Source organism: Haemaphysalis longicornis, unplaced genomic scaffold (assembly GCF_048455015.1).
Source record: "Haemaphysalis longicornis isolate Haplotype H1 unplaced genomic scaffold, Haemaphysalis longicornis Haplotype H1 scaffold_10, whole genome shotgun sequence".
Classification (NCBI taxonomy): Eukaryota; Metazoa; Arthropoda; class Arachnida; order Ixodida; family Ixodidae; genus Haemaphysalis; species Haemaphysalis longicornis.
The window spans coordinates 70,024,562-70,038,606 of record NW_027526204.1 but is presented as its reverse complement, the minus strand read 5'-3'; the positions used below and the strand labels follow the sequence as shown (position 1 = coordinate 70,038,606).

General features: G+C 46.8%; 1 protein-coding gene across 4 annotated transcripts in view; it reads left to right on the top strand.

The window, feature by feature from the left end:
- LOC144158712 (uncharacterized) overlaps positions 1 to 14,045 on the top strand; it is a 39,597-nt gene that overhangs the window by 5,630 nt on the left and 19,922 nt on the right. For 3 of the 4 annotated variants that reach the window (XM_077689784.1, XM_077689786.1, XM_077689785.1), the window contains exons 4-6: positions 10,083 to 10,217; positions 10,275 to 10,337; positions 13,130 to 13,247. In XM_077689784.1, the coding sequence (XP_077545910.1) occupies positions 10,083 to 10,217; positions 10,275 to 10,337; positions 13,130 to 13,247 (316 nt within the window). Of the gene's footprint in view, positions 1 to 578; positions 854 to 4,760; positions 4,882 to 5,286; positions 9,135 to 10,082; positions 10,218 to 10,274; positions 10,338 to 13,129; positions 13,248 to 14,045 lie in introns of those variants that run through there. The other variant, XM_077689787.1, reaches the window with a different exon arrangement.

Genomic DNA, 14,045 nt, shown 5'->3' with positions numbered 1-14,045 from the left:
GTTAACAGGTGAGCCCCTTTAAACTGTATTACAGCAACACTGTAGGAGAGCATAGACAGTGCTATGGGGTCAATATGTTGCATCAAAACAACAACTTGCGCGCTCCCGTGTTAGCTGTTTATCTCAAATGAGAGATTTGTAAATAGTGAAACTTGAGTTAAAATAAAATGCGATTGTCTAGTTTTACCAAAAATTGGACTGACCAGATACATTAAAGTAGTCTTTTTGTTTATGCTAAATTTAAGGAACCCCTAATGCCAACTCAAGAGCACACCATTGTTTGGGCATTTTCCAGTCCAAGTTTACAGAAATAGAGGGTTTTAATTTATTTTTACTATCAAATGCATCTATGCTAGTTGACTTCTATTCTGTGATATCTATGGCATCTAATTGACATCTGTCTAATACCCCTGTTACACGGGCGCCTTAATGGCCGTTAACAATAACGGCAGTTGGCCTTACTGGCCGTTAGGTGGAGTTACACGGCAGTACGAACGCCGTTGGAAACAAAACGGCGATCGACACCAACTGAGGTCGCCGGTCTCCGTTTTGCCGGCTTTCCTCCGTTCCGGCTGCAGATAGGCAAGATGGCTACGCCCAGCAACGTGTCCCCGATGGAAGCTAGCGCCCCTCAGCAAAAGCGCTTCATCTGGACAGCGTCGCTGACGCATCTGCTGATTATTGTGTGGCAGGACCACCTTGCCCAACTGCGGGCTCAGAAGCACAATGCCCCGGTGTACTTGCGTATGACCGCGGTGTTCAGTGAGCTCGCAAGCGATGAGTGTGGCCAGACTGTGCGAGTCACCACAACACAAATGAAGCACAAGATGGAGAACTTGGCACAAGCGCACAAGTAAGTTACCACAATTTTATTAGATTTTTAAGCCCGCGTAGCACCTTGTCCAGCATGTGCAGTAAAATATGGCGCACTGCACTGTGACCGATCCGTCTCGATGCCGTAGGCAACGCCGAATTTTGCTTGACATGGGCTCAAACGCGACTCCTTCATAACACTCGTGCAGCAGTGCTTGAATAGCGATCACAGCATGGCACAGTAGGTTGTCATATGTAGCCGTTTGCCGTAAGTTAGGTTTTGCCGGGCGAAGTTTGACAGAAATGTATTTTGCACCGAAAAGCCTGTACGATCAGTTTACACGAAATAAAATGTTGACCTGCGCATTAGCTTTCCTGTAGTGCGCATTGAAGTAAAAGTAAAGCTAACAATCAGGTTGAATTATGAAAGCACTAGTGTTTGCTGTACGATCAGTTACACAAAATAAAATGTTGACCGGTGCATTATCTCCTGTAGCGTGCATTGCAGTAAAGCTAACAATCACTAGAAGTTGCACTATGAAAGCAGTAGGGTTTGCATTAAATGCACACACCACTGCACTGCTTTCTTGGCTTCAAGAAAATTAAAAAGAGCGCAAAGGACGAGGACAAAGAAACACAGTAGACGGGACGCGCGCTCACTACCAACTAGTTTATTTCGAAAACCCTTCCCACATATAAATGTCAATACATCAGGGGCGCGCCTGCGCACAGAAGACCTAAAAAAGGCAAGCCACATGCGCGCTACCGATTACGGCACAAAAGGCGGAACTCACTCTCCCGCAAATACACCGATGTCTGGCTGACACAATCTTTGCCCCTTTTTTTAATATGGTATGCCTCCAAAAGTTCACGTGCCACCGTATCCCTGCTGCGGCCCAGTATCTTCAACTGATTAAACAGAGGCACGCATTATATTCTGCGCAGTGCGCCGGAAGATTCGCACCGGAATCCTTTGTGAGGGACAGCTCATGTTCGCGGGCCCGGTCATTGACACATCGGCCGGTTTGTCCTATGTAGGACTTGCCGCAGTCCAGTGGCAACTCATATACTGCAGCCACTGCGCAATCCACATAACGCAGTGCATGCTTTTTACCACAGGCAGCACCTTTTCTGGCATCCCCAGGGATGCGCGCGCACAACTTTGCCAGCTTTCGCGGCGCTGAAAAAACAACGGGTACATTGTGCCTGTTCGCCACTTTCTTAAGGTTATGTGTCACCTTGTGGATATATGGAATCACCTCGGGCCTCTCGGAGCTCTTTTGCCTTTCTTTTTCCCTCGCCGTGCCTTTTAGTTTCTGCAGCAGGGATTCCACAGTCGCCACCAGGATGGTATTTGGATACCCTGACGACCGCAACCTCTGAATCTGTTGTTGAAAACTGGTGTGGGCGGCATGCTCGCAAGACTTTTGGAGGGCGGATTCCAGACCGAGCTTAGCAATTTCTCGTTTAACAGTCTTTGAGTGGGCCAAATTGAACGGCAGCAGTGGTTTGCGGGAACGGGGGTTGTACGCCCAGCATACATGAGATTGCATAACAGAAAGCTTAAGATCTAAAAATTGCAAGTTCCCCTCGGCAGGCAGTTCGTGTGTAAAAGACAAACCTTGTCCCATCTCGTTGAAAGTGTCCAACACTTCTTTGCACCCATCCGTAAAGCTATTAAAACCCTCATTAAAATCGCTAAAATCCAGCTTCTTAAAAACAACTAAAAAATCATCTACATATCTAAAAACTTTAAGCACTTCGCTTCCATTAAAAGCACTGTGCAGACGTCTGTCAACAGCCGACAAAAAAATATTGCAAAGTACCGGCGCCACACATGACCCAATGCAGATACCTCGTTTCTGCACATATAACTTGCTATCGAAGGACACGACCGTGGCACCTAAATAAAACTCCAAGAGGGACATAAAGTCGTCAACGCATATTCCAGCACTATTTTGAAAGGGTATGTCACCAAAATAGTGCTGGAATATGCGTTGACGACTTTATGTCCCTCTTGGAGTTTTATTTAGGTGCCACGGTCGTGTCCTTCGATAGCAAGTTATATGTGCAGAAACGAGGTATCTGCATTGGGTCATGTGTGGCGCCGGTACTTTGCAATATTTTTTTGTCGGCTGTTGACAGACGTCTGCACAGTGCTTTTAATGGAAGCGAAGTGCTTAAAGTTTTTAGATATGTAGATGATTTTTTAGTTGTTTTTAAGAAGCTGGATTTTAGCGATTTTAATGAGGGTTTTAATAGCTTTACGGATGGGTGCAAAGAAGTGTTGGACACTTTCAACGAGATGGGACAAGGTTTGTCTTTTACACACGAACTGCCTGCCGAGGGGAACTTGCAATTTTTAGATCTTAAGCTTTCTGTTATGCAATCTCATGTATGCTGGGCGTACAACCCCCGCTCCCGCAAACCACTGCTGCCGTTCAATTCGGCCCACTCAAAGACTGTTAAACGAGCAATTGCTAAGCTCGGTCTGGAATCCGCCCTCCAAAAGTCTTGCGAGCATGCCGCCCACACCAGTTTTCAACAACAGATTCAGAGGTTGCGGTCGTCAGGGTATCCAAATACCATCCTGGTGGCGACTGTGGAATCCCTGCTGCAGAAACTAAAAAGGCACGGCGAGGGAAAAAGAAAGGCAAAAGAGCTCCGAGAGGCCCGAGGTGATTCCATATATCCACAAGGTGACACATAACCTTAAGAAAGTGGCGAACAGGCACAATGTACCCGTTGTTTTTTCAGCGCCGCGAAAGCTGGCAAAGTTGTGCGCGCGCATCCCTGGGGATGCCAGAAAAGGTGCTGCCTGTGGTAAAAAGCACGCACTGCGTTATGTGGATTGCGCAGTGGCTGCAGTAAATGAGTTGCCACTGGACTGCGGCAAGTCCTACATAGGACAAACCGGCCGATGTGTCAATGACCGGGCCCGCGAACATGAGCTGTCCCTCACAAAGGATTCCGGTGCGAATCTTCCGGCGCACTGCGCAGAATATAATGAGTGCCTCTGTTTAATCAGTTGAAAATACTGGGCCGCAGCAGGGATACGGTGGCACGTGAACTTTTGGAGGCATACCATATTAAAAAAAGGGGCAAAGATTGTGTCAGCCAGACATCGGTGTATTTGCGGGAGAGTGAGTTCCGCCTTTTGTGCCGTAATCGGTAGCGCGCATGTGGCTTGCCTTTTTTAGGTCTTCTGTGCGCAGGCGCGCCCCTGATGTATTGACATTTATATGTGGGAAGGGTTTTCGGAATAAACTAGTTGGTAGTGAGCGCGCGTCCCGTCTACTGTGTTTCTTTGTCCTCGTCCTTTGCGCTCTATTTAATTTTCTTGAAGCCATGAACCAACTCGCCCAACAATCCATTTTATTAACTGCTTTCTTGTTTTCTATGCAACTGCAATTTGCATACACAACAAGAATATTATACTAATACTATTAATTCCACCTTTTCAGTTGTGTATGAGCAGTGTGGGTAAGAGCACACTATGCCGTGCATGTAAGGCATCAGCAGAGGTAATTGAACTGTGGCAAAACAAGATGTTAGGCAAGTTGGTTTATAATGGTGGTAAACATTAAAGCGCTACTGAGACAATGACACAAGAAACGATGGCTTAAACACTCACTCCCAGTAGTTTATTTGAAGCATTGTCTTGTATTTATACAGGTGTAATCACTGGGAGCATGCGCAGTGGTAAAACGAAAAACGTAGTGGAAAAACATTCCATCTTGGCTATCAGCTGATCTTGAAGCCTATCTAGCTCACATCATAATTCAACAGCGTTCTGTGTGCTGTTTACCACTTTGCCTGCAGTTTCAACTTTCAGCACAAAGGAGGTTCATTGTTCTTGGTAGTTTGTACTTGTAGTGAAAAAAACTTGTGTTTATCTCTTGCGCCATAACAGAGTGACTCTCATCTGTACTTTGTTCTTATTTCAGAAAGGCAAGCAATGCTGGCACTGGGTCTGCGGCTACAGAGTGCCCATTTTATAAGAGGCTGAAAACCTTCCTGGAGAACCTGCCCATGAACGACCCAAGCCTAGTGCAGGAGAGCTTTCAGGTGCAACATGTTTATTTTGGTTGCATGCAAACATTGGAAATGAACTGACAAACCAAAATTGGTTTTTGAACAACCCAGTTTGTTGCCTGCGACAGTTGGCAGCAATGTTTATTACTAAAACATCATCGCACAAACATGAGGCTTTGTGGGCCCCTGAGTACTAAAAATTCACAAGTAACTCGTCATAAGCATCACCGTCTGTGTAGCTTCATAATCATTGGTTGACATTTCCAAAATACCAATGCCACAACACTTGTTATTTTTTGGAGTTTAGAGAGTACCACAATTCATTTAGAGAAAACATCAACCATTGTATGTTTGTATGTGTACCACTTGCACTCAGCATGCAAAAACAATAATCACTTGGATGCAACATTCGGTAACATCCTGTTTTTTTTTCTTAAGCTGGACATGATAGAACGGCTGCCAGAAGGTGCAGAAGTTGTGGCCTTGGGGCCACTGCCAACAGCGCCCAGCAGCCCAGGGGATGCGAAAGCATCAAGCCACACTTGGACCAGCCAGGCCTGGACCAACGAGGTGGCCAACATAGACACGCCCGCCAGTGAGCCATCGACAAGCCAGGCTCCATCCCCTGCTCCCACAGCCGACCAAGGCCCCACCCGAAACAGGCGGCAGCAGGCATCCCCAATTGACAGAGTTGTGGAGCTACTGGAGCGGCAGGAAAACTGTGCCGAGAAGCTCGCAAAAAACGATTACAAGCTGTCCAAAAAGACAGTCCGCCTCCATGAAAAGACAAATGCTATTCAGAGAGAACTGGTGGGCATAATGCGCCAGTACTTTGCAGGCCAGCAGGAGCGTCAGCCTGACCTCAGCACTGGCAACATAGAATAAAGCTGAATGTGCCTACGTGCCCTTGTTCTGTTCATTGTTCACAAGTGCATGCCTGAAGAAGCTTTTCAGAGTAGTCTTGGCTTCAGTGACAAGATGTGTTTAGCCAAAGCCTGTCGGACGCTTTTACCTGATGAGCTTGCTGCGTTGCTCACACAAACAGGCTGTGGAAGCTCACAGGCTGCTACTTCAGCACTCCACTGTGTGTCGCACTGGTCCCACATGTGCTCGCAGACATTGTGGAGGATGCAGCAAGCTCGCACAATGCTATTGACATTGTCAATTTCACACTGAAGTCCCTTCAAGACCCTGAATGTAGCCTTCAATCGCCCAAAGGCATTTTCGACGACACACCTTGCTTTGGAGAGAGTGTAGTTGAACGTTTGCCCTGTGGGGTTGTTTGCACTGCGATGAGGGAACGGCTTCTTCAGGTGACGCTGCAAGGGAAAGGCCTGGTCACAGGAGGACTGCTCCTATCGGCATTGCATCGATGACTTGGCTAGGTACAGTGAAGATATCAGTCCTACTACTTTCGGTAGTATGGAGGCCCTATACACTGCTGCGTCGCTATTCCACCCTGGAGACCCTACATTGGTGAACAAGAACTTGTAGTTTTGGTCAACAACAGCGAGCAGAATTATTCTGTTTCAACCCTTATAGTTGTAGTAATTCTGCGCATTTTCTTTGGGCAGCGAAACTTTGATGTGGCAACCGTCCATTGCGCCGAGGCCCTGTGGAAAGCCTGTGCAGGTTTCAAACTGCCGCATCTAGTCTCTGACATTATTCAGAGACGGAAATCGCACAATTTGGGGCTCGAGCACATCTACGACAACGTCGCAAAACTCCCGGAAGATGAGGTTGACGGATAGCCGACTCGCGTCAAAAAGATGCGCCACAGTCTTTTCCTCTGCCGACGAGGCGAGTCTGTACAGGGAAATGGCGACACGCTTGTGCAGTGGTAGAAGCTCGCATGTTCGTATCCTCCCGTGCTAGCGAGGAACACAAGCTTACAATGTATGCAAATGTGGAGCGGGTCACGGAAGTTTCCCTTGAAATCTTGATCCGACAACGTCGGCACGGTGGTGTCATACCACGGCGGCGGTCTCCAAAGCGTCCACACACTCCTAGGCCTGGAAGACAACGCCACAGCGAGTGCAGCCAGGGTGTGACATCGCCTCTCGGCCGCCTTCCGCTTCTTGACCGACGCTTTCTTGGTGAGCACAGCTCGAAGTTCAGTCCTTTTTGCAGACAACAAGGTTTCGTAGTCTGCGACCAGGAGAAGCAAGTCAGGCGGGCGATCACGGTCGCATTCATACACCGGCCGGCTAAGCGCCATTCCACGGCTGTTCTCGGGTACGCGTCGCAAAGACGCACCACATTCAACACTTCACCTGCTGGATCGCGCGGACGGCGGCTCTCGGTACGAAAGAAAAAAAGAAAATGCACAGTGCTGCGGCGGTTAGCACAAGTGATGGATCGCGGAATGAAGCGCTTTACCACGTTAAATCAGACCACGTTGAAACCACAACCAAAGGCAGCGACGCCACGACCACAACAGACACCTCAACAAACGTGGCCATTTGCAACGCCCTGGTTCGGATTGGATCAGCTAGATGAGCTTCTCCGATACTGTAGCAACAACTTTTGCGAAGAGTAAAAAAAAATACACTGTACAGCTTGCAGCGCAGAAAATAATTACGAGAAAAAGAAGTTTTCGAGGTAACATTGTAAGAGTCACGTGATAAATCGTCCAAACGGAAGTGAACCGTCTGAACATGTAAAGTGCCGTGTGAGCACAGCCATCACCGTTCCGTTTCCGTGGCCGTTACGGGGTTAAACTGCCCTTTGCGTTAACAGCCGTTAAGGCGCCCGTGTAATAAAGGTATAAGAAAGTTAATTTGTGCTCATTTAGAAATACTACATCTAAGACGCTTAAAAATCCCAGCAGACAAACAGAATGCTTTAGCAACTTCCCATGATGCGAGTCAATGCAACCCTGGCGTAGGCATTTATACCTACAAGGGAAGGTGCCACTGCACAGGGAAAAAGCAGCCGTTGTACAGTATCAAACCACTCACTCCCATTTACGCGGAGGAGGGACGCAACGCTCTGTGATTGGCACGAAGGTATCGCACACTTAATTCGGCATGCCACTGTTGTACTGAACCGAAAAATTGGTCCAAACCATTTATATGACGTCAGATTACAAGCGAAGCTGTTTCAGTTTGATTGGGTTCCACAAATTCATGAAACAGGGCACAATTGACCGAGACACAGTCAAAACAAGTTCACAAAACTGTGTTTTCTTGCCATCTGATGGTGTACTATTATGAGCAATATGAAAGGGAACACAGGAACGCGTAGAAAACACCCTCAGACCCAGATATGAGGGATATGCAGCGGCCACCACCGGAAACAAAGTGGAAAGGGGGACGCTGTTCTAACAACTGTTTCCATTCCCGCCGTGCGTCTTATCGGCTGTCCGACGATACCATATTATCGGTGAAATGACGTAAGCTGCGGCTTTGTAGAAATGCCAGCGTGGTAGGGGTGCCAACCGTTACTGGAAGAGCGCCCTCCTTTCCCCCTTGGTTTTTCACAGCGCCGTCCGCGTATTGCTATGTTGTGCCTTCACACTCCTTTTGGCGGGCGGGTACATTTGAGTGGCAACGCCACAGTTTGTACACTGCGCTCTAGGCTGCCTCCTTGCCTTGCCTTAACGCAGTGATGAGCGTTAACGCCGCATGCTCTCCACCTTCATACCCTCTTTCCAATTCTGTGGCCCCATTAGTCCTACGAGGCCAATAACACCGCCTCCTCCCTTTTCGACACCTTGGCTGCTACCCCACCCTGCCCTCTTTTCTACCGAGTTTTCTGTATACACAGAATCTGTTTGGGCATGCACCCTAGAAGGAATGCATGCGAAGGATGCATACAGGGGCTAGAAGTAAACAGCTGTGCTAGACAGGGGCTAGATGTAAACAGAAGTAAACACGTGGGCATGGTTTTGTGGTGCTTTGCAGCCTTTGAGCTCCAGATGCGCACGTCCTGAGGGCAGAAGTCCTTAGCCCATACTTCTGCGGGCAGTTGCATTTTTGCAAATCCAGTGCTGGATATCGGGTTGACATATGGTCCTCTAGAATTTGCACATTACAATTGCATGCCTAACTGAAATAATTAAAAAGTTAAAAACAAGTACTACTTAAATGTTGCCCTAAAGCGCAATTGCAAATCATTTGATTGTATCTGCCACGGCCTCTGACCACTTTCATAAGAAAAACAATTTTCCATCCGCAACCCTATTTTTTAGATGCAAAGCATCTCTTAGTCGACCCTCCGTCGTCCGGCGTCCGCACCTCTCCTCTCCACACCACCTGTGATAACACCGCTCTCTCCCCTCCTCCTCTCCACACCACCTGTGCGCTACGCGCGCTGCTCCTCTCCCCTCTCCACACCAGCTGTCGAATCATGCGCATGCGTGCTGCTCCTCCTTTCCACTCCCTCTTCTCTGCAAATAAACCTAGTCCGCGCTCCGCTCAGTTGCTTCTTCAGTACTGCGCAGTCCAATGACGGGAAATGGATGCCAACGATTCTGTCAGCGAATTGGCTGGCACACCTTCAACTAGCGCCAGACAGCGCACTGTCAGAACCGCGAGCACCTCCGAAGACGAGGCTGCACAGAGGAGAGCTCGCGATGCCAAACATAAACGGCAGCGTCGACCAGCGGATTCCTCGCTGCGAGAACGAGAAGCCGCTTTGAAACGCCAGCGGCGTGTAGCTGATCCAGATTGCACGGCTTTGCATCCCCTCAGGGTTCCCACATCGGAAGATGGTGTAATTTTAAAAAATTGCTTAGTCTTTTCTGAAACACCCTATATGCATTATTTCGTAGTGGCTCCGCATCAGCTGTAGCTTAGTCATATAAAAGACTACGCAAATAAATTTTACTTTGCAGGTTTGAATCATGAGCGTTTTTTTTTCTGAATGGGTTGACTGTTGGCATTGTGTGAATGCCCCTTTTATGACCCTGTGGCTAGTACAAGGAAGGGACAGGTGAGTTCAGAAGGGGCACAAGAAAAGCCTCCTACCTAAAGGCCAACTGCACTCAAATTTAATGGTGTGCCTGCAAGAAACTTGAAACTGCAAAACATGTATGAAATGCACAGAAAACTATGCTGTGTGATAGACCCTGCAGTCTTGTCTGGCACAAAAGGTACTGAACAATACATGCTTGGGCCAAGGGTTTTGCATTGAAACAAAGGAGGTATGTCTGGTAGGCTGAACTGCGTGCTGGTGAGTAAAGTTAATGGCATTGTGTGGGTGAATTTTTTCTGTTGGTTTTTTGCTTCCAGAAGACACTTACAATGCTGAGATTGGGGTCTCATGTGGTGTGACACTTGTTGGTGCTGACAGTGGTGTTCCCGAAATGTCCACCGATGGAGCCTGCAGCCAACAGACCCAGGCAGCCATTGCCACTGGTACCAGAGGTACCATTTCTGTTCCCTCTAGCTGCAAGTCTGTGCATTACTATAATTTTTTTGCAGGTACACAGTGTGCGCTGACGCTCCTCATCAGCACCACCTCCCAAACTGAACAGGAATTTCCAGGTTGGGGTTCATGGTTTCTTGCCTGTGCGCGCATTTTCGTTCAGAGTAATCAACAGCTGCATGCATTGTTGATGAAATGTTTTCGCTTGGTACTTTGTGCATATTGTCAAAGTCCACCAAGTGTGCCAATTCTATCACATGGGATGGGAAACTAGGTTTGTTAGTAAACTCACCTCAGGCACGGTGGATTATTGGGTATGCTGGTGTGCACAAAGTTGCTGATTCAGTGTAGGTGAGAAGCTGAGTTTTGAATAATTTAAATTCAACAATTACAGTGCATAATAGTTGAGGTCATACTTATAAAATTTGTGCTTTTTTTTAAAAATTTGGGTGTACACTACTACAACACTCACAGAGCCCTGGGGTGGCAATGGTGTGTTAATAAAGACAGTGTTTTGTCACTTGTCTGTTATAAGAGAAGCTTCCACTTGTTAGTAGATATTCTTGACCGACCTGCTGACCATTGTATTTATTGCTATGTTGTATCAGAGTTCCTCAATGCTTTTCTGCTCACGAAACTCCTTCGTAACACTTCTGGAGGGGGTTGCGATGTCACTGAAGCCGCCGCCGCCCCGGCGCTGGGAGCACGGAGGGAGCAGGCGAGCCCTGCGCGCTGCATTGGTGAAGCTAGGCTCCCATGGAATCTGGCGGTGTTGACGGGTTGTTTTCGCAGTTTCAAGGAATTAGTCGATCGCAACTTTAAGCTAACTGACTTGACAGCAACTTTGAGCGCCCGCCATCGACCTTCAGGCTGCCTGTCTAAACCATTATGCATCAAAATTATGCTCAGTGCCGATGAAATTTTCAGCTTTGTGAACACGGTGTGTGCATTACCAGAGTCCTTGAAAAGCATTGAGGTGCTGTTAGTCGCTCGTCACATTTATTTGCCATCATGGTGACACTGTCCACCCGTAACGAATTTGAACCCCATTGCATACCTTGGATGGTACAACTACCCCAGGCGCTGTGGCTCCCCTTTTTCTATTCATTTCTGGCCCCACGAATGACGCCGCATCGAGCATAACCACACCGGCCAGGACGCACTCACACTTTGCACAATCTAATGCAGTAATTATCCTCAGCATTCATACCTTCCGCCAGCGTCGCAAGGTACCCTCAGTGTCGCTTGGACAAAAGACTACACCTTGATTACTTTTCTCTGGCTGGGATTATTTTTCTTGGCTATGTGTTCATTAGTGCACACTTTACGCACGACCTCCGAGATCTTGTTGTTCAGAGAATGTTTTGCCTTCCTTCATCGCTCTCCTCTGTTGTTTATATCTATACATTTTTTCCCCATTTTTAATTCATTTCTCTTCCTATTTGTTGTATTTTTGTATGCCTTATATTCTCCTTTTGTCATCGTGTTAGGACTTTTTTGTCCATTTCCTACTCTTGCATTAGCGGAAAAATGTGTTCATTAGATTTAGGTTATTTCTCTCCACAAGTCCAACCAGTGTATCTCCTCAGCTTTTGTGAGTGCCTATTCCAAAATTTCCTCTTGAATTTTCTACTATTCTGTTTGCACCTACTTTTGCATTGAAGTCTCTCTTTACAATTGTGAACTGCACTGTTTTCTTATTCATTACTGACTTGACATCTTCGTAGATTGACATCTTTGTAGGTGCATTCTACGGCTTCATCCTTATAGCTAGGTGTTGGCATAGAGGATTGTATTATCTTAAACCTATATCGCTTGTTTATCTTGATCACAACTACTCCAACCCTTTCGTTTATACTGATGAATTGTTCCAGGTTTCCTGCTATCTCCTTGTGGATCGAAATTCCCACCCTGTGTTCTTTTCGTGAGGACCCCAATAGCACAGAATATGCCTGCTTCTTATTTCTATGCATCCTTCTCCTGTTCCGACCGCACTCAGCCCAGTAATATTCCACTTAATGTCCGAGAGCTCCTCTGATAGTACAGCTAAGCTTCCCTCACTAGGCAGGGTGCGTGTATTTAATGTTGCCACGTTCAACTTCCAAAGGCGGCCTGCCTGGATCCAGAGATTCTTTGCACCCTCTGCTTTGTCAGTTGCCTGACCACTGCCATAGTCAGGTGCTCAACAGCTGCTGGGGACTAAGGGTGGAGAGTTCGGTTGGCAATCATGGAAGGATGGGCCAGCTACTACACCAAGGTGGTCAAATCGGGGCTTTGTTTAAAAAGGCATAATTTTTTACTATCGTCGTTATCATCAGCCTGATATGCCCACTGCATGGCAAAGGCCTCTCCCACAGATCTCCAAAGATCCCAGTCCTGTGCTCACTGCGACCAATTTATCCCTGCAAACTTCTTGACCTCATCCGCCCGCCTAGCTTTCTGCCACCCCCTGCCACCCTTGCCTTCTCTAGGGATCCACTCTGTTACCCTTAATCAGGGTTTGTTAAACTCGCTTCATAATTATGCTTCACCACCTGTATTTTTGCCTCCTAAAGATGTCAACATTGGTCAAGGACCCACATAATTCTTATTTAGGCATGCCTCTGATGCCTCATTATTAGCTTTGATATGCAGTTTCACATATTTTCAAGTGCCTACTTTCTACCCTTTTTTGGAGACATCAAATGTATGCTGCAGTCATTCACGCTTTTGGCAGTTTTAGGCTGTATGGAGGAAGGCAGATCCTGCAGGTTTTAAAAATGTCCCCGTCTCCACAAATTCTGACGTCTGAGCAGGAGCAAACACGTTTGTTTGGTGATTTGATAAATTCTTGTGTGGATTTTGTCTCGGGATTTGTGTGACACTCAATGCATTTGGGTGCTCTGATCTTTGGCTTTTTTCATTCTTAAAGTTGACGCGCAACCTGGTGCACCGCTGAAGACACACCATGCTACACAGGCTGGTGCAGACATTGCTGGGAAGCCTGGTTGTCGCTCTTGCTCCTGCCATCCACCCACTGGAAATGAAAGGTGGGTTTAGGGCGATGCTTGCGCAGTTCGAGCTTCTAGTAAATAACAAATGGCATAAGCAGTCTGCCGAACACCTGTGGACATGTTGCACAAACCAAAGAATAATCCTGGTGGAAGCTTCTCAAAGCTACACTAAATAAATGTTGATCCACCTAATGCCATGTATTTCGACATGGTCAAGAACTAATGAGGTTCCACCTACAGTTTTCGTGATGTAGGCAAAAAAGTGAGCACCCCCATGCCAATAATTCACCGCACATCAAAGGTGGGTGTCTATACTCTGCAGCCATTGACTACGGTACTCGACATAGCTACGTGCGGCTTTAGTGTGTTATTCTTAGGGTTGTTCATTTTTGGGTTTTATAATTTATAATTGTTTTTTTTATAATGGGGGGATAAAAATTGGGTGCTATTTTCCAAACAATAGGGCAGATATTGGGTTTTTTTGTAAGACCATTCCGAAATTTGCGGTTTTTTCAGGGTAAATCTGCAGATGCACTAAGTAATACACTGAGTTTTTTTATCAGCAGGCATCATGAGCTTCTTTAACGCATTAAAATTGGTGTTTGTTTCAAGATGGTAATCAAGGGAATATCAGGGTTTCCTAGCAAATATTCTCGTAAATTTGGCATTTGTTTGGATAAGGATCAGTCTTTATGAGAGTAAAAAGCATCGATAACTTCTAAGAGATGAAACATGTTTTAGAAGAAGCTGGTCATCATTTGATAGGCATATTTACGTTTTTTATCATCTGCACGCGAAACATGTCTGCCTCCATTTGAGACCTCTCTGACCATT